Source organism: Gymnoscopelus microlampas, assembly GCF_963454915.1.
Source record: "Gymnoscopelus microlampas genome assembly, chromosome: 24".
NCBI classification, from domain to species: domain Eukaryota; kingdom Metazoa; phylum Chordata; class Actinopteri; order Myctophiformes; family Myctophidae; genus Gymnoscopelus; species Gymnoscopelus microlampas.
Window position 1 is genome coordinate 21,961,534 of NC_139961.1, and position 26,994 is coordinate 21,988,527.

General features: G+C 41.9%; 1 protein-coding gene across 1 annotated transcript; it reads left to right on the forward strand.

The window, feature by feature from the left end:
* Positions 1–1,533: 1,533 nt before the first annotated feature.
* Positions 1,534–26,393, forward strand: LOC311041125 (H(+)/Cl(-) exchange transporter 4). Its single transcript, XM_084051628.1, has 12 exons — positions 1,534–1,724; positions 4,506–4,663; positions 5,619–5,718; positions 6,531–6,718; positions 8,784–8,906; positions 9,848–10,054; positions 10,611–10,691; positions 12,727–13,272; positions 15,768–15,954; positions 18,101–18,499; positions 18,935–19,151; positions 20,979–26,393. The coding sequence occupies exons 1-12, from the start codon at positions 1,691–1,693 to the stop codon at positions 21,067–21,069; spliced, it is 2,331 nt and encodes a 776-aa protein (XP_083907754.1). The 5' UTR covers positions 1,534–1,690; the 3' UTR covers positions 21,070–26,393.
* The last annotated feature ends 601 nt before the right edge of the window (positions 26,394–26,994 follow it).

Genomic DNA, 26,994 nt, shown 5'->3' on the forward strand with positions numbered 1-26,994 from the left:
AAGAAACAAGAGGGTCATTCAACTCCGGGGACTGTGTCTGGTAAACAGAGAGGTATACACACAGGATGTTGTTCAAATGCAGACAGGATGTCATCAATATGCCGAATGCTTTTCCAACGCCTGCCCCAAATGAAAGGCTTTTGAGGTTCATAGAGGTTCTCTCATTGTCTTTGGAGCAGGTGTGTGGGGGCCCCCAATAAGGAGTTGCTGGGGAAACGGAATAAAACTAAACAGAGGCGTCTGTTTTACGTGTGAGACATGTCAGTTGGGGGTCTGTAAAAGCAGGTTTGTTGTAGAAACAGGAGTAGAGCACCGATCCTTAAATTCTTTCCATTTCCCCATTGACTATAAGATAACAAATCAACACTGGAACCATGAAGAGAATGTTGCGGGTTGTATGGTATATGGGTTGTATCTGAACGGTATGCAGCTTCACTTTACTTTGCAAACCACTGTGACCACTTGGAGACACGGAGGCACTTTCTGAATATTGTTTAAATGTTCCATAAATCCTATCTTTTAAGTGCTTTCTGAAAGATATGATGCTTTATCATTATATAAATAAACCACAACACATTTGAGCCAACAGCTATTTAGACTGTAGAACTTCAATGTCAATAAATGTCAAAACATATCAAATTCTTTAATAGTATGAGCACAGTGTAATGAGAATGTGTTATGATTTATTGTCATGTTATGTTTCTTACTAACCACAAGATGTCCCTATTTTCAACGAAATTTATTTGGATGACAAACAGCAGCAATTTCAAAAACCCCACATAGATTCACATGATTGACGCCTACACGATACTAGTTTTTTTCCCCTCTCCATCAGTAACTGGTGGCAATTTTGTTGACTTTCATATGGTTATGAAATATCATCGCACTGATTTATTATTATTTCAACCAAACTGTGATTTTGTGCACAGACGGCGTCACTGCCTCCACACAACGTGAGTACGTCAATAACGTCATCACTAGCCCTGATACATGACTGTCATGGATGAACTTCAACATAGTGTTTGCACTTTTTTGTTTTTAGCCCGTACATCTACATAAACGTTCAAATTTCAAATATAAAGTGCTTACCGCATGGCCTTAGATATTATAATTATCTACGGCTTCTCAAAAATACCCGTATTTTCCGTATTGTTGAATAAAACGCATTTTCCGTTTTTGTCTCCATTTGCTTTCAACTACGTGACCCTATCGGTTGGAAGGTGTATTGCATGCTGATACATTATAACTATGATAAAAAAATGGCCACCAATTGGATTAAAATGCTTTTTATTTAACAATACGGAAAATTAGGGTATTTTTGAGGGCCTTAACATAATTTTAATATATGTGGCCATGGGGTAAGCACTTTATATTTGAAATTTGACCGTTTTATGTAGATGTACGGGCCAAAAAGTGAGAAAGTGCAAACACTATGTTGACGTTCATCCATGACGGTCATGACAGACGACCGTCTTGCGATACATGGGGGCTAACGTCATCACAAACAAAGTGCATTGTGGGGGGAAGGCAGAAATCTCTGACGCCTTCTCCTTCCTTCCTTCCTTCCTACCCTTGTTTATTTATTTATATATATTATTCGTTATATTTCTATTTAAACATGAGCTAAAAAATGTCGTTAAATACATAATATCATAAAAAATATTATTATTAGTCCGTGGTCGTCTTCTGGATGGCTGGAAACATGATGGAAGAACAGGGGGAAGGTAAACATTATGATCCTGCACAGATTGATGCAACGATGGAGGCTTTCTATGTATACAGTATAATGTTATAAAAATGACAACATGCAAGAGCTAAACGTTATTGTAAAGACAGCTGTAGCTTTGGTATATATTATAACGATTAAGCCATTAATATGCCTTAGTTTTTGCATTGTCACGCCTATTAGTGACATCATGTTTACATGTGCAGCCTGTATGTCTCATACACTGAAAATGTTTATTCTGAATTTTGACATTTTCCTAGGTGTGAAATATGCATGAATTGCAAGTGCCTGTGTAGGTGGTTATACTTAATTAACGGGTGCACCCATTAATGAAGCATACCATGGTTATATGTACACAGTTGGTGTTACTGTATAGACTAACCCAGGGGTCTTCAACGGGGTTCAGGCCAAGGACCCCTAGCTGAGAGAGATGAAAGCAGGGTCCCCCATTACATATTGTATAACATTGTGTTGCAGATTAAACCTTGTCATACATTTCATAGGTAGCTTCATAGACTTGTTTGACAGCACTGTCATCAGTGTATTGGATTCATGTTGATATGTATTTTCAGACATTTAACCACTTAAACCTTCAATACTTTGTAAACCTGACCTTTCACTCTGTACTTAGTCTGCTCTTTTTTGCCTCTCTTTGCCGAATAGCCGATCTACAAGCTCAAGCTACAACGCCCTGTAGTAACTCTGAGGACCCCCTGTTGAAGACCCCTGGGCTAACTGAGGAGGGGACATCACCTCTTGCAAGGGGTCCCTAGCTAAATGAGGAATAGTTTAATTCAACTATGACTCAGTTCACTTTAAATCACAATATAGTATTTACAATTACTAAATATTAAATACAATTTAGTGTTCATTCAACTCATTCATAAGACCTGAGGCCGATTCTACAAATGTCTTCTAAATCCTAACAGTTGTCTGAAAAACCTATGTTGCTAAATCAGTGGTGATCAAACTTTTTCATGTCAAAGACCCCCAAAGTTATATGTATTTGGCGGCCAACTCCCATCTCAAAATATTTTGTTCCAGAGACCCCCAGAAGCAAATTTTCAAAAATAGCAGATCTACAATATAAGCTTATATTGTATACGTGCTATTTTTGAATAGGCAAAGTATAAAATAATAGTTAAAGTGGTTAAAATCTTCTGGCGAAAGGCCCTACTCTGTGTGGAGTTTGCATGTTCTCCCCGTGTCTCCTAGGGTAGTTAATACCCTCACAAAAACATGTAGTAATCCTGGTCGCTATACCGCCTCCCCCATGACAGCCGGGGCGCCTGATGGAGGGGAAGGGAACTGGTTGGAATAACGTGTTCCTTCCACGCGCTACGTCCTACCGGGGAAACTCCCCCCTGTCAGGTGACAAGAAGGTCAGTTGGCTCTCATGCATTGAAGGAAGCATGAGCTCGGCCCTGGCCTCCCTGGCTGTGGGGGACTAGTGTAGCGCTGGTGTAGGGCTGGTGTAGCGCCCAGGATCACTTAGGAAATTGGCACCGGGTGAAAAAAAATGGGTTACAAAAATCGCGGGATAAAAATTATAAAGAAATAAAGTGGTTAAAATCTTAAATCTAAAATTACACAGATGCTTTCCCGGTTTAACGGGTTAACTCTGAGTCTTTAAGTCTTGGGTTTACAAATGGATAAATGAAAGGATTTTTACCATGTAATCATCATGCCATGCTCGCACAAAAACAGGTTGTATCAGTATATCATAGTGATATGTAATAGACAGGCTGCTGAACTGGATAGTACTTAACTGAAAATGCTGACTGCACCTCGAAATGTGCTTTTGGATGTGGTTCATATATAGGCCTACAGTAGGCCACTGGTTCTCAAAATAGGGTCCAGGGACCCACATGGGTCCTTGAGGGGGTTCCAGGTGGTCCCCAGGCCCCAGCATAATTAGTCAATATAGCATCACAACAATCAGTTTAAACACTGTAACTCTGTTTTATACTTTGTCTCTTCAAAAATAGCCGATCTACAACGCTTGTGATCCTATTTTTGAAGAAAAACATCTTGGAAATTTTTTTGAAAGATTTGGAATAATTTAAATCATAAATCTCCTCTTCCAGGTGTCCTTGGCACAAAATCTTTTCCCAAGTTGGTCCCAAGTTGGTGTAAAAAAGTTTGAGAACCACTGATATTGCTGCAGATGTGCTAGTTATTGTATTAACCATATACAGATTGGTTAAAATAACGTTTTATTCATTCAAATATTGTTACAGATTGCAGCTTTAGATAAATATCGTAGGACCAGTGACAAAGAACATGAACGTACAGGAATCACATTTCTATTTTTTCTTTCCAATACTTAGTAAATGTTCAAAAGATTCTCTGGCGTGCAGCTTGATTTGTCTGCCGGGAATTCAACCCGGCCCCAGAATACCTTGTTTACGATACGGTCTGGTGCACACAAGACTGGAGCCTTTCATTTAAAATGCAGCCTTGTGTGATTTGGAAAACGTCGCAATGGCCAGTATAATTACATTTTTAACAGCGGTTAACCACTTAAACCCCCTTAGTAAACTGGACCTGAGTTGGCTCTGTACTTGGACAGCTTTTTTCAGTCAACAACAAATCTCTTTGCGAAAAAAAGCAGATCAACAAGCGAGTCACAATGCATTGCGAGCTTGTAGATCTGCTATTTTTTTGTAATGTTCCCCCCAGAATATGGATGCTGGGGTTCAAGTGGTTAATTGCGTATTTTTGAATGGTTAATTGGGGTAATAATTGCACATTGATACTGTACTCTCTGTTGTACCAGGTGTGAGCGGCAGCGCCACTCCCACCGAGGAGATGAACGGAACGGGGAACCTGATGGACTTCCTGGACGAGCCGTTCCCGGACGTGGGGACCTACGAGGACTTCCACACCATCGACTGGCTAAGGGAGAAGTCCAGAGACACAGACCGCCACCGCAAGGTTTGGATCAAGCCCAGGAGCCTTTTTATTACCAGCCCACGACAGCGTGGCTGCTATTACTCCTGCTAATTGTTTTCACCTTGTGAGTCGGTGTGGTGTTTACATGTCTGTGGGCATATTTTGTCCACTGTGATAACCGTGCAAGGTGCAGTCACGGAACTTTACAGGTGTGTAGTTGAGATCTCTCAATGAAGGCTGAGTTCCAGGATGGGTTCGGTCCGAGCGCCATACGCACCACATTACTGTAGCTATTGCGGCTGGTGTTATCCTGTTGTGATATAGTATCTAATTTTTATTGTTAATGTTAAATTGGTTTCGGTATCATTTCTGAGTGTGACAGGGATACAGCCATATGATTTTGCAATTCATTGAAAGAAAAATGTATTGAAAGTAATTGAAATAAAAAAGCAAAAAGCTAAATTGAAATCACAATGTGAACTACTACAATTTCCATACTGCAGAAGCTATAATTAACCACATACGAGACGGGGCTTATAAACAAGGTATTTTTTGCGCTTTGGGTACTATTAATTAATGAATCAGAAATTCATGAGATGAAAAACTTAAACCACTTAAACCCCAGCATCCGTATTGTGGGGAAAGCTTTAGCTGAAAATAGCAGATCGACAAGCTCACAATGCGACGCAACGCGTCGCATCGTGAGCTTGTCAATTAAATAGGCTTTTTTCAGCGAAAACTTTCCCCACAATAACTGAAAACAGGAAAGACACTGGTATTGAACCCATATGGGGTTTAAGTGGTTAATTATGATTGTGATGATTTTAATTGCTTTTTCTGTGTTTCACTCATTATTTCACTCATTATAGAATTCCAGCATTGCAGTATTTCACTCATTATTTAACTCATCATAGAATTGCAGTAGTCTATAAGATAACAGCAAATTGTTCATTCTTAGACAGGGTGATGATTATCAGCTTGTGATTGTTTTCATCAGATCACCAGTAAGAGCAAGGAGAGCATCTGGGAGCTGATTAAGAGCCTGTTGGACGCCTGGTCAGGATGGGTTGTTATGCTGCTTATTGGACTCCTGTCAGGTACACACACACACACACACACACACGTGATTATCATGAGACAAACTTTACGTTACCATACAGACATGCAGTACAAACAGACGGCTTCATTACAATAGTTTTGCATCACTTGGTGGCTCAACTAAGACAATGGACAGAAAAGATTCAATCAGCACATAAACAGAACAGCACGAAGCAAAGACATAAGCTTGTGTGTACAACATGTGTTAGGGCCAGATGGATATATTGGTCCGGCCGAAATATAGGCCATTATTGAGTATGTCTGTGTCTATTCAGCCAAATGTGTCCTGATTTTTAACCACTTTCAACCTGGCATCCATTTTCAGAAGTCCACAGAAATGTTCAATTAAATCTGTTTATTGGGTTTTTAAGAGTTTTCCAGATAATAAAAGGTCATCATTCATGAGGATACATAGATACCCATTATTCCCCGCCCGCCCTCCCTCCCACCCACCCGCCCGCTCTTCCCAGCTGCTGAGACAACACAAAAAAAAGAAAAAGAAGAGAGGTTACATACAAATAAGATGATGTTACATCAATGATAATGATAATAATAATGACGGCAAACTTTTATCAAATCAAACTTTTTCTAATTGATTAGAATTTATTTTGCACTTTTGGATAAAATGTCGGTCATAACATTGGAAATGGGTGGTGTTGGACTCCAAAATCGAGATTGGCATTCGACCCAAAAATGTGGCATCAGTCGGGCTCTAATATATGTGTGTGTGTGTGTGTGTGTGTGTGTGTGTGTGTGTGTGTGTGTGTGTGTGTGTGTGTGTGTGTGTGTACATGTGTGTTCCTCTGTTCAGGCACGCTGGCTGGAGTGATTGACCTGGCGGTGGACTGGATGACAGACCTAAAGGAAGGCGTGTGTCTGTCAGCGTTCTGGTACAGTCATGAACAGTGCTGCTGGACGTCTAACGAGACCACCTTCGATGACCGAGACAAGTGTCCACAGTGGCAGAAATGGGCCGAGCTGATGACCGGCCACTCTGAGGTCAGAACTGGCTCATGGATAAGGATATCGTCGCTGATGTTTTTTTCATAAATGATTTCCCTTCTTTATATACTTTGTCGTATCACAGTCTCATGCAAAAGTAGCAGCTACAAGCTCACAGCACGTTGCATTGCGTAGGGATGCCAGGTTGATATTGGTCTAAGTCTGTCTGTGGGTTCTATAAATATTTAACCAATGAAAAGTATTACCATGAGCTTGTCACTGAATAATAACTTCATTGGATCCATTCCTGAAAGTACCGGTTTTGGACAGACAAGGTTTCCACCCGACAGTGACACTAATAATTATTTTTGTCTGCAAACATTTCGAATTATCATGATATTCATTGGAGCCCTATTCATTGGACCCCTATTTCAAATGATTAGTTTAGAGTTGTCCTCGACTAAAGAAATAGTTAATCAACAAATCAGCAAAAATCAGCAAACATTCTAATGTGGTTTTCACAATGGCTTTTGAAATTTAGAGACTTGCAGAATTCTAGTATTATATCTAGAGTTTACAAGAGATGTTAATGGAAAATAAATCATAGTATATATATATAGACAGAATGAGAAGCAGAACCGGTCCCAAGTCAGATTCGAGGTGGAACCAACAGACTATTTTCCAGGACACACGTATAGGGTTCATACCGGTGCTATACATTCCTCACATTTTCTTGCGATGACCTTGGAATTTCTATAGTCATGAGCAATGAGTACTGAAGGAAATGCTAGAGAATGCTTGAATGGTTTGTGGTAACACTTTGAACCATTGTGACATGCTATCACAAAGCATAGCCTATAGCAGTGCACCAGGGTGAATGTGGTTTCTGAAGTGGTTGTGGATTTTATGAAACTGTGGATTGCTAGAAAGATTCTGGCTATACTCCAGACTTTTGAAAACCTGAGTGTTGATTTATCTCCGAGTTGATCACTTAAAATGTTTTCATTCAAATTTACACGCCAGCTTTGCTGTGCTGTCTGGGGCTGCTGACAACTTGTGCAACAGTAGAAAAATCTCCTGTCATATACATATTGGAAGGGTCTATTAGCCCATTTAGACCCGAGGCCGCTTCTAAATCCAAGTTTCCTGAAAAACTTTCATTTTTAAAAATGTGTTCAAAAAATTAAAAACATAACACAGCAATTATGTTGCTTTATATTTAGCAACCTTATTATGTGACACAGATGCTGTTTGTAAGGTAAAAAGACGTATTGTTTACAATAAGTCTAAATGGGCTAAGTGAACAATCTGAGTAGTTCTTCCACCACTGGGAATATGTAGCTGTAGGTTGCATATAGCCAAGAACGTATTACATTATAATCTTAAAATACAATATGATACCGTTGATTGTCCTGCGGGAACTTGAGTGTAACCACTTCTGGTCCAAAACAACAGGGCGTGTTGAACACGACGCAACCACGTCGGCTTTGTGTAGCAAAGATGACCTCAGTGCGCACCTACCATGTGCTCAGCAGTTGGCAGCCCGTCCACCAACAAACAACCACAGTTAAATTATAAGTCTGGTCTGGCTGCGATAAGCTCACCTGAGAAAGTGAAATGTACCATGACTCAGCTGGCTGAGTGGCATACAAACCAGCGTCCTCGGTGAAATTGTCAGTGTGGTAGTGCTGAGTCAGAGGACCAGGGGTGGCTAACGTAGTCGCAAGTGGGGCAGTTCAAACCTACAATCACTAAATTATCACTCCGTTCAGAATGGCAATGCTGAGTGCAGAAAATCGAGCTTGCGACAAACAGTCAGCAGCATTCAACCGAATGGTTGTGAGTTTAAAGGAGAATTTACAGTTTACACTCAGTTCCAGGTAGAGGGCCCTAATGTTCCTTACCCTAACCATAACCACACCAAAACCATGCCAAAGCTTAACCATACTAACTGTGCCTAACCTTAACTAAAATTCATGAATTATCTAAATGTAATAAACAGTATGTTCCCCTAGCAAGAATTGAACCCAGAACTTAGACTGTACATACGTTTGTATATTATGCATATACACAATGTAAATTTCCCTAATGTACTGTATGTATATTTTGGGTGTTCCTCCAGGGAGCCGGGGCGTACCTCCTGAACTACTTCCTGTACATCATGTGGGCTCTGCTGTTCTCCTTCCTGGCAGTCTCCTTAGTGAGAGTGTTCGCTCCGTACGCCTGTGGCTCCGGGATCCCTGAGGTGAGCAGAGGTCCATTAAACCCATTAACCCCCTGAGGCCGATTAAAAAAATGTTCTCCTAAATTCTGACAGTTTTCTGAAAAACGTATGTCGCTATATCAGTGGTGCTCAAACTTTTTCATGTCAAGGACCCCCAAAATGATATGTATTTGGCCGCCGACCCCCATCTCAAAATATTTTGTTCCAGGGACCCACTGAAGCAAATATTTGACTTAAAATGTTTGCTTAAAAAAATATATATATTCAAAGATTTTGCACACATTTTGAAGATTTTTCAAAAATAGCAGATCTACAAGCTCATAGCGCGGCACAAAGTGACGCGCTGTGAGCTTGTATATCTGCTATTTTTGAATAGCCAAAGTATAAAATAATGGTTAAAGTTGTTATACAGATGCTTTCCCGGTTTTAATGGGTACAGAGTTTGCTGATTATTATGATCAATTTTGTTTGTTTCATTTATTTGTTTCTTTACTTCCAATTTCACTTGTATTCTGTGTGAGTTCTATCTCTCTGAGTGGATGATATTTCTAACCCAACCTGAAAATTAATTTTCTGTTCACTAAAGAGACAGACCTGTTACTTCTGCCCCTGTTACTTCTGCCCTGTTACTGAACTAACACTCTATAGCAAAATATCACTTGAAGCAAGCACCTATATAAAAACTAATTTGAGAATGTTTAATTCTCTAACTCAAACTTGTCTGTTGGATAAGGCATGTCTGAATAATTGTTATTAAATACATTTTATACAATGTCATAGTGCTATGTAACTTGGTTTAACCTCTTATAGCTATGACTGCTACACCTGTGGGCTACCAGCTTTTTGTTTGCACCACAATGGAAATACGTCCTGGACTTTAAGCACTTCTGTGTTAACTTTTATCCTTGAATCTGAATGTTTTTAACCAACATGTTATGATTTGTGCGTAATTTGCATCACAGATCAAGACAATCCTGAGCGGGTTCATCATCCGGGGTTACCTGGGGAAGTGGACCCTGCTGATAAAGACGGTGACCTTGGTCCTGGCCGTGTCCTCTGGGCTCAGTCTGGGCAAAGAGGGCCCTCTGGTCCACGTGGCCTGCTGCTGTGGAAACCTGTTCTGTAGCCTCTTCTCCAAGTACAGCAAGAACGAGGGCAAGAGGCGAGAGGTTGGTACAGTAGGGACACTGGTTCTCAATTTTGGGTCTGGGGACCACCAGCGGTCAAAATGGACCTTTTACGGGTCAATTTAACTTAAGAGAGCGTACAATGGATTAACCAGTACGTACAATGGAGAACCAGTGCAGTAGGACACATGAGACTGATTGGTTTGTTTTAGCTACATTTTATTCAGTATTTAACCCATTAAGACCTATTTTATACTTAGTCGTTCGACAGTGTCGCATGAAAATAGTGAAATATGCCGATCTACAAGCTATATAAATTATATACACCATCGTACACTGTTGTGCGGCAGAATAGAGCTTGCAGACATGCTATTTTAGAGTTTTTGTTTCACATTTTTGCCTATAATGACATGCCCAAAGTAAAAAGTTGAAAGAAAGTTGGAGCTCGTCATTTTTAAAGTATATAGTATAGATTTATGCAAATGTATAAAATTGCTGTGATGGAAGATGGAGGAATGCACATTATTCAAATGTTAGGTTCACATTATTCAAATGTTAGGTCGAGTTTTGTAACCAAATGTAACTTATTTTTGTACAGGTCCTATCAGCAGCAGCGGCTGCTGGGGTGTCCGTGGCGTTTGGAGCTCCTATTGGAGGGGTTCTCTTCAGTCTGGAAGAGGTGGGTTCGATAAGGCAGGCAGCATACTTCAAAATTGTTTTATACTCGATGCGGCTCCACTTTGACTGCTGAACGTTAGACCCGGCCCACTGTATACAGTGCTCTTTGTTTTTATTACCCTCCGAAGTCCTTCGGAGGTATTTATGGGGGGATTTCGCCATTTGGGGCGACAGACACTCATCAGTGGACAAGTGTGTGCTATCTATCTCCATTAATTACTTGCCGTATATGGTTGTGTTCAGGGTTGCCATGTCCACTTAGACGCTTATTATAAACGGGTTTGGGCTTGTTTTTCTGTAAAGTCGCTTGTAAATATTGGTGGTTGCGTTTTTTTGCACTTGTTTCTAAAGTGTGGTTGCTTATTTGGGCTTCCTTCCTAATGTTGTTTATACCAGTGGTTCTCAAGCATTTTCATTTCAAGGACCCACAAATTAATATGTATTTGTCTATGGACCCCCCTAAGTGCAAATATTTTGTGCCAGGGACCCCTGTACCAGATTTTACCAGTGTTGTTACAATATTTCAACAAAGAAAATCTACAAGCTCACAACGTGTTGCATAGCGACACGTTGTGAGCTTAGCTTGTAGATCGGCTATTTTCAAATATCCGATGCACATAGGTTTAAAGTGCAACCTCAGCCAACCTTTCCTCAAAACTGTTCATGGTACGTTGCTGGTAGCTTGTGGAAATTAAACATTCACAAGCACCTTGAATTTCTGACCAATCACACAATGTTTGCTAGTTCGAAAATCTTGGAGGTGCAAGAAAGTGAAAGCAAATTTTCAGTTTCATATGAAAATCACATTTTGGCTATTTGGTTTTAAAATTCAAGATTAACAAAGAAAGAAGGCGTTTTTTCAGTTATTAAGATGTTATGTGAAAGCACACACCAAAAAATATCTAATATTGCAGTTATTATTTTACTTCGGTTTTGTGAAAACAACAATTTCATATCTGTTTATTTCAAGAATACAAAACAGTTCTCGAAACTATCATCTGTAGTGTAATGTCTTTGTGTGAGAGTTGGCACTGGGAACTAACTGACAGTCCATTCAAGTCAGGTTGGTCGCTGCTGGTTGCAATTCTGAAAAAGGCCACAGGGTGGTGATCTATGACTGTTTATCACATGAAGTCAGAAAGCCTTCATGAGAGAAAACACAGACCTGTGTGCCTGAATGGAACACAACAACCATCATGGCAATTGGCAACATCCATCACATCCTTCATATTCCGCATTTTCCTGCAAAATGCTTGCTGCTGAATTAACTTTACCCACTGGCTTTGTGAAAATAGACTGTCATGTTCCTGGTTGAGATTTCAGTTCCTTCATCTTTCTTTTGTGGTTTGTCAAAGTATCGTTCAAAGTTCCCAAATTTCTTCACCATCACAGAGCAGTTGTTAATTTTCCATTACATTTTCCATTTGATGTGATGAAATAGTTATTATCTTCCATGGGAATTGTATATATTTTATCTGCATCTCTTCCTGAAATAATTCTCAATACTGTTGTCTTGTCTCATCTCGTTATCTGTGGTTGAATTGTAGCTCTGTGCTACACAGGTCACACAAATGGGCCATAATATGCTGATACAATTTGTTGGGGTTCACATTCAAACTAGACAAAATGAGCGTGATTGGACGGCAGATGATAGCAATAGATGTTTTTGTTTTGGGACAAAACAAAAGCCTCTCGGGATCGACCGATCTGTGTAAAAAAAATGTGTTTGTACCATAAGGCCTGCTATCAATGACCAAACGTGGTATATGGTTACATGTAGGGATGGCAGGTGTGTCACCTACCAATACTAGGTAATTATCACCCTAAAAACCTATTCAGTCACTACTTTTTGCTGGTGGGGGACTAAGTATTGCATTTCTTTCTTTCCTCCATAATTTCTATCTTCCTTTCATTCATTGTCTACATGGCGGGGACTACATCTGTTTAGATGACATGCCATCAGTATCATGTCAGTAGTGTGACTACTTGTCCATCCTCTAACAAACCCTGTCTCCTCCTCCTCCATGTCTCTGCAGGTAAGCTACTACTTCCCTCTGAAGACCCTGTGGCGATCCTTCTTTGCCGCCTTGGTGGCGGCCTTCACCCTACGCTCCATCAACCCGTTTGGCAACAGTCGCCTGGTGCTGTTCTACGTGGAGTACCACACGCCCTGGTACATGGCCGAGCTCGTCCCCTTCATCCTCCTCGGGGTGTTCGGCGGGCTGTGGGGGACCCTCTTCATTAGGGCCAACATCGCCTGGTGTCGGCGGCGCAAGACAACCCTGCTGGGGAAGTACCCGGTGCTGGAGGTGATCGTGGTGACGGGCATCACCGCTCTGGTGGCGTTCCCCAACCCGTACACCCGGCGCAGCACCAGCGAGCTCATCTCGGAGCTCTTCAACGACTGTGGAGCGCTGGAGTCCTCCCAACTCTGCGATTACGTCAACAACCCCAACATGTCCCGGCCCGTGGACGATATACCGGACAGGCCCGCCGGCCCGGGGGTGTACACCGCCCTCTGGCAGCTGGCACTGGCACTGGTCTTCAAGGTGGTCATCACCATCTTCACTTTCGGCATGAAGGTAAGTGTTGGGGAACGTAGGTGGGGAAAACATTTAGTCTAATGTCATTTTACAATTTAGGCATTTAGCAGACCAGATCTTATCCAGATCTGTGTCTGTTCTGACAGGCTTTGACGTTTTTGAGGCATTTTCTCAATATAATTGACGAGGGAATCAGACCCTGGGCCAACTAGGCCCAGACTCCTCACCGGAACCCCTTCAAGGTTTGCTAACACCTCTCCAGTTACCGGAATTTAACCTTACTTACCAACTTATCGCTTTATCTAGAATGGATAAACTCTGTCTCTTGAGTTCAACCTAGAGGATATATTCTCGGTAGATTACAAGTGGCTTCCGACAATAGACCACCGAAGTCTGACGTAATTTACACATCCTTGGTTTGTCTACCTGGTTCGCGGTTTTCCACCCCCATTCTGAATCCCATAGACTCTTATGGATATGAAGCATCAACTGACGGTGAGAAAACGATAATGTTACTTCCGCCGAATTAGTTACATTTTCGCCAGAAACAGACTGTATCAAATATAAGTGACTGACTATCATAAACGATACAGAGCCTCCTCCCTGACAATTATGCCGAGACAGTTTGTTTATTTTTGGACCACAATTCTTATATGAGACTATTCTATGATGACCCAATGTTATTCTCCATAGCGAAATTACTTTACGAACCTGGGGATGAACGAGTGACGTCAGGACTTCGGTGGTCTATGACTAGACTACATTACTCAGAACTCAGGCAAAAATCTAGAATTAGATTTAATAACACTCAGTGACCGGAGACCAATACTATTGTCTTGGCGTCTTTCACCAACAGCTACGGGACACAACTGTTGTTGTATCTGCGTGTGCTTCAACATCAACTGTTACATACCTAATTTCACTCTTGGCTATGTGCTATTACCAAGCAGCTAGTGTCAAGTCACCTCTCGTGAGCAGTCCTCTGTATCCTGCTTTTATGAGGATATAAATGAGAGCCACTCGTTGAGAAATGAACTTAGGTCCAACCACCTTACTCAGTAATAAACAACAGATAGATATCTTCACTGGGAAAATATTGTGAGAATGAAACTTAAGGCCGTTGACAGGGCCTGTCCCAACCTGCGTCCGTTAGAGAGAAACTCTCAGACACAGGCTAGCTCCTATTTTTATGTAGCAATTTGTGTTACCAATCTTACCACAAAAATACAGGAAAAGGACAAAAACCCAGGATATCTTTCTTGGCTAATGAGGCAGTAGGGAGGCAGACGTCGCACAAAAATGAAGCTCAATGAAAAGGATTTATTAAGAAGTAAGTTACAAAAATAGAGAATAAAGTATTGAAGAGAGAAATGGCCACCGGGGTGGCTGTTAGCTGTATGTAAGTAAACAGATGTCTCTATAATGCAAAGTCCAGGAAGAGTCCTGCCAACCCAGGGCGACCGGGGGTCAACCCCTGTGGCGACATACTGTCATGACATGGCATTCTTCACCCCTCCCGTCCCGTCAAACTCTCAACCCTTGAAGCACGTAGGCACTTCCTGTCATGCACCACCTCAGCTAAGCAGACAGTGCATTACCTTGGCAGTCTGGCCCACTATCAGCTTACACTGGCAGTATTGTGTGAGAAAGTGTGTGGGAAGCGTTCTAAGCAAAAACATCTCAAAGCTGTGTTTCTATAAACTAAGCATTTGCTTTACATGTTTTAATGGTCCCTAATAGTATGGACCCTGCTGGCTTCTTGGATCGGGTTGATATTGGCCGGGCGGCAGGATGGGGGTGGGGGTAGGGTCCCTGATGAGGTCCCCTTCGTGCATATGAGTGGGGGTACGGCGGTGGCACCCCCCCGTTGTAGGGACAGCGTTGTATGGAGGATTCCAATTATTCCATCGCTCGCTACCTTCGGGCCATCCAGTAGTAGGTGCCCTAGCAGCACGATTCAGCTTCAGCTTCTCTCTTTTCTTCTTGCTGGCGGACATGGCAGGCGCCTGGGGCCTCACGGGAGCTCGGGGTCTAGGGGTCACATTGATGGCTTGGGCCTCGCTCTCAACAATAATCTACATCAATGATTCTCAACCTTTTTAATTTCAAGGACCCCCAGTTTTTTATACAATTGGCCGCAGACTCCCATTTGAAACCCTCAGTGTTAATTCAACTCAGAGAGTGCATTCTCTGAGTTGCAGACCTGTAAGGGTCCATTTGGTTACTAACTATTAATCACTTTGCTGGGGTCCCCTGGAAACCCCTCATGTTGAGAGGCAGTGATCTACATTACCTTCTGATGTGTAAATACCTTGGCATTAAACCATTTATAATTGTTTTAAGCATGGGCAGGCAAAAATTGTGCTCTCCCAAACAGATGAAGAATTATTTCATTTTCAAACATAGCTGTGCATCATCTGGCTTCTGCAATCCTGGTGATAGAAGGATATACAGTAGGATAAATGCATTTATTTAGAGCCGTGAAGGTGAGATTGCTTCATCTGATATTTTTGTTCTTTCACGTGCCCCCTCAGATCCCGGCAGGGCTGTTTATTCCCAGCATGGCGGTGGGAGCTATCACCGGGCGGATCGTGGGCATCGCGGTGGAGCAGATGGCCTACCACCATCACGACTGGATCATCTTCAAGAACTGGTGCCGACCCGGCGCTGACTGTGTCACCCCTGGACTCTATGCCATGGTCGGGGCTGCTGCCTGTCTGGGTGAGTGTGTTTTTGATCATGTGACCATTTTTCATCTGTGCATCTGTTTCACTTAAGGGCCCAATCCGTTCATATACACTACATTCTGTAAGAGTTTGATTGGTGGGTGAAAAATATGCTTTTTGGAATTTTCTTATCTGATCATAAATTAGATTATAGGTCTGTTGTAATTCCAGTGTTTACGATCATTACCAACCTAAACAAACCAATACAGTCCCAAAATACATCAAATACATTATGTTTAGAATGTTATTTGCTTCATGTCTCCACGCCGCAGGGGTGTTTACATTTGTATTGCTGATTGGGCCTTTATGGCAAAGCACTTAGTAATGTATTTTAATGTCCAACATACTGTATATATACATGTATATACATGCACATGCACATAGAATATAGTATACACACATATCTAATTATATAAACGACAAGTTACTTCCGCGCGCCGCTGACGCTATAGCCACAGCTCTGTAATCGAGTAAACACAACGGCGACACAGCACAGCTCGCCAACACAGTAGCCACGTCGGACTTTCACAATTTACGGGTGGCGTAGGGCACCTATCATTGCTCACTTCACAGTTTCCACGTCGCAACATAATTTATTCCACTGACCACATTACGGACAAAACGGAAGGTGAATCACTTTCCTACCGTTTGGTGCGCACCACCGACACCGAACCGCGACGGCTTGAGCCGAACAGAGCCGAAACAACACGAGCGGCCGCCATTGAACTCTGCCCATCTCCTCCACAACAACACACACGCTCCTTCGCTTCAACCCCCCCCCCCTTCTTACGTACCTCCTTTGTTCCACCCAGGCCGTTACTTTCACTTCACTCATGTCTCCATCACAATATGTCCGTCCTTCACGTGCCATGCACACCCCAAACACAAAAACACACGGCGACGGCCACAGTACAGCACCATAGCACGCTGGCAAATCTGGTAAACAAACCAGCCTAGGTTCATGACACCAAAGGACTCGACAGTGATGTCATCATTATGCAACCCGGAAGTACAGATACCAAGGATACGTCAGTGATGTCAGTCGGGTTGCCACGTTCATGCCAGGTTTTCAAAAACAAGCGACAGAAACAAGCAAACCGTGCATGAAAAAAAAAAAAACAGCCGAAGGGGTCCGCCATGTTCCAGGGGGGTCCCCGGGGGTCCCCGGGGGTCCCAACACTCACAGGGGGTCGGCGGACCAACAGGGGGTCCGCGGACCACCAAGTTAAAAATAAATATTAACATTTTTTCCCACTTTTTTTTTTTCCTATTCCTTTTGGACAGTTTTGCTCCGGCAATTTCGGTACCCCAATATACACGCGCCCACGCTGGGCCCCGTGCGCGGCTGGGGTTGAGGGGGGCGTAGCCCCCCTAAACTCTAGTAGTAGTATAAGTAGTTTGATTGCTTTGATGTGCCCAGAATTATTTCTGTTACGACATTAATTTTCGATGCATTGCTACACTTAAAACACACACACTAAAACAAATTAATGCACTGTACCTCTATCCGACGCGGCAAATTAAAACTATTTATATGTATCTTATTTTACTCTGCATTATTTAATTATATATTATTTAGATGTTTGTGTCCATGGCTGTTGTAACGTGACATTTTTAATATAGTCCAATAATAATAATCTAATCTGATGTAATTTAATCTATGTAAAAAGGGTTAGTGTCATTTAATTCTTGTGATAAAGAGTGAGTTGTTTAGATCAGTGGTTCTCAAAGTGGGGTCCGGGAACCCCCAGGGGTCCTTGATGGAGTTCTAGGGGGTCCCCAGCCAAATCACAGTCATTTTCACCACTTTAGCTATATTTTATACGTTGGCTATTAAAAAATAGCAGATGTACAAGCTCACAGCCTGTCACTTTGTGCCGCGCTGTGAGCTTGCACATCTGCTATTTTTGAAAGAATTTGAAAGATTTGTAATATTTTTTTTTTTTTACACAAATCTTCTCTTCTGGGGGTCCCTGTCACAAAATATATTTTCAGATGGGCGTTCGGGCCAAATACATATCAATTTTGGGGTCCTTGACATGAAAAGTTTGAGAACCACAGGTTTGTGGCGAGTGACACTCATCTCCATGCTGTTCGATGTCCTGTTACAGTAACTGTACATTATCTTAACCTCCCGCCAGGCGGTGTGACCCGCATGACCGTGTCGCTGGTGGTCATCATGTTCGAGCTGACGGGGGGGCTGGAGTACATCGTCCCGCTGATGGCCGCCGCCGTCACCAGCAAGTGGGTGGCCGACGCCTTCGGCAAGGAGGGCATCTACGAGTCGCACATCCAGCTCAACGGCTACCCGTACCTGGACGTCCGCGACGAGTTCACCCACCGCACGCTGGCCACGGACGTCATGAGGCCCCGGCGGAGCGAGCCGCCCCTGGCCGTGCTCACCCAGGACAGCACCACGGTGGAGGACGTGGAGACGCTGATCAAGGACACGGACTACAACGGCTTCCCCGTGGTGGTGTCGCGCGAGTCCGAGAGGCTGATCGGCTTCGTGCAGCGCAGGGACCTCACCCTGGCTATCAGTAAGCTTGGTTTGAGTTTGGTTGAGTTTAGGCACGAGATACTGTAGTAGTGGCTGGGCAATTAACTGAAAATATATTTTATCGAATTGTTACCAAAATGTATAATTGATTATTTTTCACCTGTTCGAAAATAGCTGATCTACAAAATCTTTGTATTGACAAATCTTCTTGTATTGGGGTCCCCCGTACAAACTCTTTTCAAATGGAGGTCTGCGGCCAAATACGTACGTATCAATTTGGGTGTACTTGACATGAAAATGTCACACACACTCCATCGTTTTAGTTATTTCCATAAAAAGAGAAAGGGAAGTAGAAGAAGGGGGCAGGGGGAGCAAGGGGAAGAGAGAAAAAAATCTATAAAAAACAACAATGTATCTACATATAGACACACAACCACACACACCCACACACTGACACGGTTCTCTGTCTCAACAGAGAATGCCCGTCAGAAGCAGGACGGGGTGGTGAGCAGCTCGGTGGTGTATTTCACTGAGGACGCCCCTCAGCTCCCAGCCAGCAACCCTCAGCCCCTGAAGCTGCGTCGCATCCTCAACCTCAGCCCCTTCACCGTCACCGACCACACGCCCATGGAGACCGTGGTGGACATCTTCAGGAAGCTGGGCCTCCGACAGTGCCTGGTCACCAGGAGCGGGTAAGAACAGGAACTAGAGGAGGTTTTGTGTGTGCGTGAGTGTGTGTGTCAGGCCTGGAATTTTTATAGGGCCAAGACTGGCCTTAGGTTTTTTAGGGCACAAATTTGTGACCTTGTGTGCACGCCGTTTTTCTCACACTTTCTTTAGCTTGACGTGTACAAAAACAAGTGGTCGCCAACCTTATTATTTCTCTAGATCTGCCAATCCCAATCGCCCAATCCCAATCCCATTTTCTCTAACCATAAAGCCTGAGTCATACTTAGTTGCGTGCTGGTGTCATGCAAAACCTGCAAAACCTGCAAACCGCTGCTATTTTTGGTGCACGACACCCATGAATGATCCCTGGTAGTACTGTTGGATGGATCGACGTCGTCATTGCATCAAAGTCACACGTGCAAACAAACTGAGGTGCAATAAATGGTCAATATCAAGATTTTTGGCACCCCACTGCCATCATTTGAATAGCTGTATGACAAAGGTATAGTCCTGTTTCACCCTGTGCTCATCACCTCTTCCAGCTGATGGCCTTTGGAGAGTTGAGTTTTTAGTTGGGGTTTTTTTCGTAGCACTTTGAGTTGCATTTTATGTATGAAAGGTGCTATATGAATAAAGATAATTATTATCATTTAGAAGGTCTCAGATTCTAATGGTTCATTAAAAAAAGAACATCTGGTTTGTGCTTCCTTTTTTTTTTTTCCCCAAAAAAAGGTTGAGATAACATATCACCTTTTGGTGTCCAAGGTCTGTTTTTGCAGTGGTGAAATGTGAAGGCACCCTTTTGTGCAGCTGCATTCTTATCTATCCTGGCTTAATAGAGCCGTCTCCTCCTTTCAAGGAATGTGGGGGACACCGGGTCTGTGTGTGGGATCGAAGGTCTGTGTGTGTGTGTGTGTGTGTGTGTGTGTGTGTGTGTGTGTGTTCGTGTTCGTGTTCGTGTTCGCGTTCGCACGCCACAGTATGACTGTGTGTTCCAGTGGGTGTGCGTGCTCACGCTGCAAGTGTGAGTGTATGTGAGGATCCCAGCATCTTTCCCCGTGTGTGTGGAGAGATCATCTGACCTCTGGGGTCAGCGGGTGTCACATCTCTACTGGGCACAACACAGTTCACAACTTGTTCATGAGTGAGGTGGAAAGTGAATAATGAAATCGATTTCCCCTCATTGAATCAGAATCAGTTTTATTCGTCACATCACATGTTTACAGGCGTGGATCAGTGGGTGCTATTTGTTTTCGTGCAAGCTCCATCATTTCTTTGTTTTCCAGGAAAGAAAGAAAGATTGGGTCAGAGAGAGGGAGAGCAAGGACAAAAATAAAAGTCAAAGATATGTACACAGGGTTGCATTGCTCATGGGACGGCCTTGCACGCCGTGCAGGAACCTATTTGACCAGGAGCACATGCATAGATTTAAAACAACTTTAAATTCACACCTCAACAAAGTTTACAAAGGCTCCCGACTCACACCAGGCGAATTAACAAAGGAATGAGCCTAGATGCATATCAATCGTCCATTGTGTGACGTGTAGTGTAGGTGTTAAGCGACGTGCGTGTCACGTCATTAAAATAGAGTGCAACCACGTTCCAATTCAGCATTGCAACACTGTATGTACATATATACACATAGCATAATATGCAGCAGGTTTTGTACATAAGGTTAGACACAAGGTGCAAAAGAGTGATGCAATGGTAGGTCCACATAGCAGCAGGTATTTACATGAGGTTAGACATAACGGCAGGTCCACATAATAAGGCCAAAACTTTACATGTAGCAATCCACTACATAGTTTCACCCTCTTCTCTTTCCTTTTCTCTCTCTCGTGTTTCACCAGGCGTCTGCTGGGCATCATCACCAAGAAGGACGTGCTCCGGCACATGGCTCAGATGATGAACCAGGACCCAGAGTCCATCATGTTTAATTAGATGAAGGAAAACCAACTCTAACCCCTGACCTTTGGGACCGTGTAAATAGTGCAACACTACTGTACTGCAACCAGTGATATATAGTTACCCTACCCCAGTGGTTCTCAAAGCTGGGGTCCAGTGACCCCCAGGGGTTCTTGGGGGGGGGGGGGGTCCCCCCAGGCAAATCAGTTAATATAGCATCAAAATCAGTGGAATAACTTTAACCCTGGCCTATTCATGGGCTATTTGATATTAGCCGGTGTACAAGCTCACAACAGGTTGTGAGCTTGTAGATCTGCTATTTTCAAAAAATGAGGAAACATTTTGGGGGGTCCTTGGCACAAAATCTTTTCAGATGGGGGTTTTGGCCAAGTGCATTAATTTGGAGGTCCTTGGACATGAAAAAGTTTGAGAACCACTGTCCTACCCTAACCGTCCTAACTGGCCTCCGCTATATTTGCGCCGGCAGTCGAGAACAAATACCACTGCATCCATTTTCAATGCTTTTTAACACATTGAGTGCCAGGGGTTTTTCAAAACAGGGTACCTCCAGTGCCTGGAATTTTAACCATTTTTGGACCTTTTTCAAGTAGTCACAAAACATTTTCAGTGATCACCGTCCTCACGGTGATCCCCTCATTACACACATAGAGGTCTCGTACAATCCGGGGAAAAAGATTAAAAACATTCGGTAATCCGTTCCATAGTTGCAGCCAGTTGAAAATAGTCGAAAATACATCGTAAAAACAAAAAGTACACAGGAGCCGAGATACAGGCTTTTGAAGTCATAACTCAACCAGGAGGTGGATTGGAGTCTAAATCTTCGTAAAATGATATCTCCTGGTGCTGTGAAGGAAAAAAAAAAATAGATTTTTTTTTTCTTTTTTTTTTTTTTCTTTTCATATTTTTCCCCAAAAACGGCCATAACCGTTTTTGGCACACCATGTTAGGATTATGAAAAACGGTCCGGACCGTTTTTGGCACTCAATGTGTTAATGTGCTTCTAATGGAACGTTTTGTATTCAAGGCGGGCAGGTACACTTTTTACTGCAAGATAAAAAACAGGAAGAAACACAAGGAAAGCTTAGTTGTAAACTCACTAGCATAGCGTTCTTTGAGACTGAGATGGCCTGTACAGTATCCCCCTCACATATTTATCATCAACATATCGTTGCTATCGGGTGGAAACCTTGTATGTCCAAAACGGTAACTTTTGAGAAAATGGAAAAACCTTACCTGTATTCCAGTTGATCCAATGTAGTTATTATTTAGTCACAAGCTCTTGTTAATACTTTTCATTGGTTCAATATTTATAAAACCCACAGACACACTTTCACATAAAGTGTTTACTTTCATATAACGCTGTAGTATGACGGCAAGTAGGGCATTAATTTACAAAACAACCATGAAAATATGGATATAAGAGGTTTCTGCCTGAAAGCCATGATATCTGACAATGTTTTTTACTTGTTTTTGGTGATTCTTCTTGTGGGGTAGATTATAAGGTAACAATATTGTGAAATGAGACTATATATCGCCTGGGTTTTGGTATATCGTTATATCATGATATGGCATTAATGTTGTCTCTTGGTCACTTGAGCTTTGACATTCTTTTCAAAAATAGCCGATCTACTAGTTCACAATGCATCACAATGCGACACGTTGTGAGCTTGTAAATTGGCTACTTTTGACAGTTTTTGAAAAGCGAAAAAGAAAATTGATATAATCGTCACAATACGATATTGAGGTATTTGGTAAAAAATATTGTGATATTTGAGTTTGTCAGTATGGCCCAGCTCTAGTTACAAGTCACACGTGGTTCTGTGCTCAACACTTCCTATCGAATTCTGTTGTGGAAATGTTTCTGTGAGCTTTGCGCTGGTGCAGTACTGTTCATTATTATCACTTAACATTTCAAATGCTCTAACAAGACTGAAAGACAGATTGGAATGGGAAGTAGACCACATGTACAAAGCCTGAACCGGTACTGTAGGGGGACCAAAGCTGCAGTATCTGTCTTGAGCCTGATTCGTACTTCGTTGCACGACGGCATTGTTGCCGAAAACGGCCAACCTACAAGCTCACAACGCGCTGCGGATGCAACGCGCTGTGAGCTTATAGGTTGTGTTTTCAGCAAGCAACACTGTCTTGCGACAAGCCTAAATTAGACATTACAGGAACCTATTTTTTACCTCTCAAGTTTATGTTTGCTGCTGTATCCTTGACACTACTGAACATGTCAAAAAACTGAAAATACACAAAAAAAAAATAAGTTGCACTTTTAACATATAGTCACATTGATCGCAGCAGTAGTATTTGCTAGCAGCTTTTTTCGCTGCGTGCTACCTTATTGGACACACTCTAAAGATTTTATTTAAATGAAACTCTAAAAACGCTGAACGAGATAGCCATTGTAATTCAGCCATTTATTTTATTTTATTTATTTGTTAGATATTGTCTCCCCCCCCCCCCCCCCCCCGCCAGCCGCCATGTTGATATTCTGGACACAAGTCACCTTGAATCTACAGATGTGTTGTTGATCATATTATGTTGGGATTTGGACTGGTTGCGACGGCGGGCACACAGTTCCAGAATGTGACGTTTTAATGATGTTCCCACACACAACTGGAGAGGACGAGACCAGTTCCTGATTCTTGAGGGATCTAGAAAAAAACTGCTTTCAACAGTTCCAGCTCTTGAGGCATTTGGATATTTGCACAGGTTATTATGCCAGGAGATATATGGGAGAAATTGCGTTCCCCCACATATGGGGACATATGTATGTTATGAGGTTGTTAATCCACTTTTATTTGTAAATACTGTGATATTTGTGGTTCTGTTGAATAAGAGCTAGGCCGGTGATTCTCAACGTGGAGTTCGGGGAAGGGTCCTTTAGGGCGTTCCAGAGAGTCTCATGCTAAAAGATTGATATTTAGGAGCCTAATTGACCCTTAATGGCATGAAACTTAGAGAGTATACAAAATGGAACCAAATGGACACTTATCTGTCTGTTTTTTTGATTGATTGAATATTTTATTAGACATAAATGCAAACAGCATGAGTACAGTCATACACTTGGTCTAAAAGGATAACCTCAAAAAGTCCTGTGGACAAAAAATAACAATATTATCACTAAATGTACAGAGTAGAAAGCAATGCGGGTAAAAAGGGAGGGTGGGGGTGAACACCTTTCTAAGGGAGAAGTGATATTTACCTCCCCTTTGGCCTCCTGAAAGGTGGATTTTCAGGCCTGTTTTAAAGGACGCCAGTGGTCCACATTGGTGTACACATGGCACCAAATGGACCTTTACGGGACCATTTAGTGCCATTTGTACACTCTTGAGTTCAAGTAAGTAAATTCAAGTATTTATTTTACAGTGTAGACTGCGGTCCTAGAGATGAAGAATCATATCAGATGGGGATTCGTGGCCTAATGCATATGAAACTGGGGGTCCTTGAGATTAAAACAGTTGAGAATCACTGAGCTAGACAAGGGGTCCTGTTAAGCTGATGTCTGTTTCTATCCTAGCAGGTAGTTTCCAGTCGAAACCAGCTGTGGTTTGAGTCCCAGAGCAGAGTATTAATTTGAAGGGAAGGAGTGTGTGTGTGTAAGCTAACAATTCTTAATCTAGGCTATATGTTGCTGCCATATCTATATTCTTTGTTAATTATTCTTGTTGATTTTTTTGTACAAATGGCACCGTACAAATGGCACCGTACAATATTTTTCTGTTACATTTGACAGTGTGTGAACTGACAATATGCTGGTAAGCTTGTTAATGTGACTGTAGAATAATCCACTGTAGCACCATGAATCTGTAGTCACCTCACTGTACCATTAAGGACACTGTATTGAAGAAAAGGACTGCCTTATTTTATCATAATTATATTACGGTACAAATGTGGTGTTTGGTACTAATGCTTTAAGGCCCTGTTTCTCGATGTCAGGTCCGCTGTACAAATGGAAGTTCCATTTGGATACAAATGGATGTACCATGCATACCCTCAGAGATAAGTAAACACTGAGGAAACACTGGATTTTTCAGTGGAGATTTGAATCCCAGAGATTACAAAAAATTAATAGAATCAAATGGGGGTCCGTGGCCTAGTGCATATTGAGAAGCCCTGCTTTAAGGCATCCAAAAAGTTACAGAAATGGTCATGCTTCATTTAACATGTATTTAAAAGAGTGCTGTGTCAGTGAATTTCAATTCAAGTCAGTTCTGTTCATAAAATGAACAGAACTGACAATGTCATACTAAACCTGGTACCAGTGGTATGTACTGTAAAATTGTTATGTTTTTGTGTTTGTGACACCATCAACCAAGGCTGAATTGTTGTTGAATGAACCTGTATCGACATTAATTTGAACCTCATGCACACTTGTTTATGAGACAGTAAAAGCTCGCAAAGAGAGTGAAAGATGAATGTCAAGTGGTTGTCATAGTGATTCTGTTCCTATGAAGGATCGTGTAATGAAGTTCAATGAACTACTGTTTTTTTTTTTGTAGTTGGTAAATTCCAGGATTTTAAAAATATAGAACTGCATAACATAAGTCTGGAGAAAATATAGAAAATCTATTTTAAATGCATGACTGCTTATTTTATGTATCGGTATCCATTTTCATTTCTTGTGTTTGTTGTGAAGTGAAATGTTAAGAGCAATGGTTCCCAAATGACCCTTACATGTCTGTAACTCTGATAGTGTGCAAATTGAACCAACCATTTTTGCTCGGGTCCACTTGGTTCTATTTGTGCACTCACAGTTATGGGGGTCCATGAAATGTTAAAGTTTCAGAAAATGGTTTAGAGAGATATGACCACATTAATATTGTCCGTCCATTGTCAACCTAAATCACACAGAAAGCTGACCAACATTTTCCAAGCTTCCAAGAAGTTAAGTTAAGTTTAAATAGTGTGAAATTTGACCTGGAATGTGTGTTGGAACCCTGATTGTACACTACTCACTCCTTGTTATAGTGAATCACCAACTTTTTTATTTATTTTGTAACTGGCAAGAGAATGTAATGAAGAAAGTAATTAATTATTTGTGTGTGTGTGTGTCTACACTATATCAGTGGCTCCCAAACGTTTCCATGTCATGGACCCCCAAATAGCCATAGCCTCTGGCTCCTCTCTCCGCCCTGAGACATACTAGTCATGTCCAGTGGGTGTACTTGTACATCAAGCCGCCTCACGCTACAGAAACAGGAGATGGCTCGGCAAGGCTTACTCTGGCTGTAGCCCCCCCCCCCCCCCCCCATTGTGAAAAAAGCAAATATAACAACTTACAAATCTAACAGCTTCTTAAATTATTTCCTTATTTTTATGAATGCAATTTCATTAACCTTTCAAATCATTTTCCAGTTGTATTATATTAAATATTCTGTCTTTCATTAACCAAACATCCATTTCTCCAGTCTGCTCATCTGATATTTTTCTTTTCAAAAACATTTACATTATTTTAAGCTAGTTCACACCTAGTTTGAACGATGGCAGGTGAGGACTGGGATCAATTTGCTTTGCCAGTTGGCATATCTATGGAGGGCCAGAGTTGCCATATTTAAAAATAGATAAAGGAATACATTAAATAATAAAGAAATAAAAGTGCAGGTTAATGACATGATATGGACCATGATACTGACATGATACTGTATTAAACCTTGTCTCAGGTATGATAACTGTAAAGAGCCTGCCCACAGAATATTTCTACTGTGGACATCAATAACGGAGGCAGAAGTTCAAATGTCATAAAATGATAACCTTTATTTATTATTTCAATCAGACGATGAATAAGGCAAACGGCAATACCTGTATACCAGACAGTGATCAACCAGACACATGTAAGATGAGACACTTTTCACTGTCTTTTCAAAAATTGCTTCTCTAGGCCTTAATGCCTATACCTAATCTTTCAGTGAAGAGCGCGCAAGAGAACAAAAT

Bases quoted from the DNA above. Each gene is read 5' to 3' on its own strand.
- LOC311041125 (XM_084051628.1), top strand. From the start codon at position 1,691: ATGGCTGGAAACATGATGGAAGAACAGGGGGAAG. The intron at 6,719-8,783 runs GTCAGAACTGGC...GTGTTCCTCCAG, and splicing joins TGATGACCGGCCACTCTGAG to GGAGCCGGGGCGTACCTCCT. The intron at 13,273-15,767 runs GTAAGTGTTGGG...GTGCCCCCTCAG, and splicing joins TCTTCACTTTCGGCATGAAG to ATCCCGGCAGGGCTGTTTAT.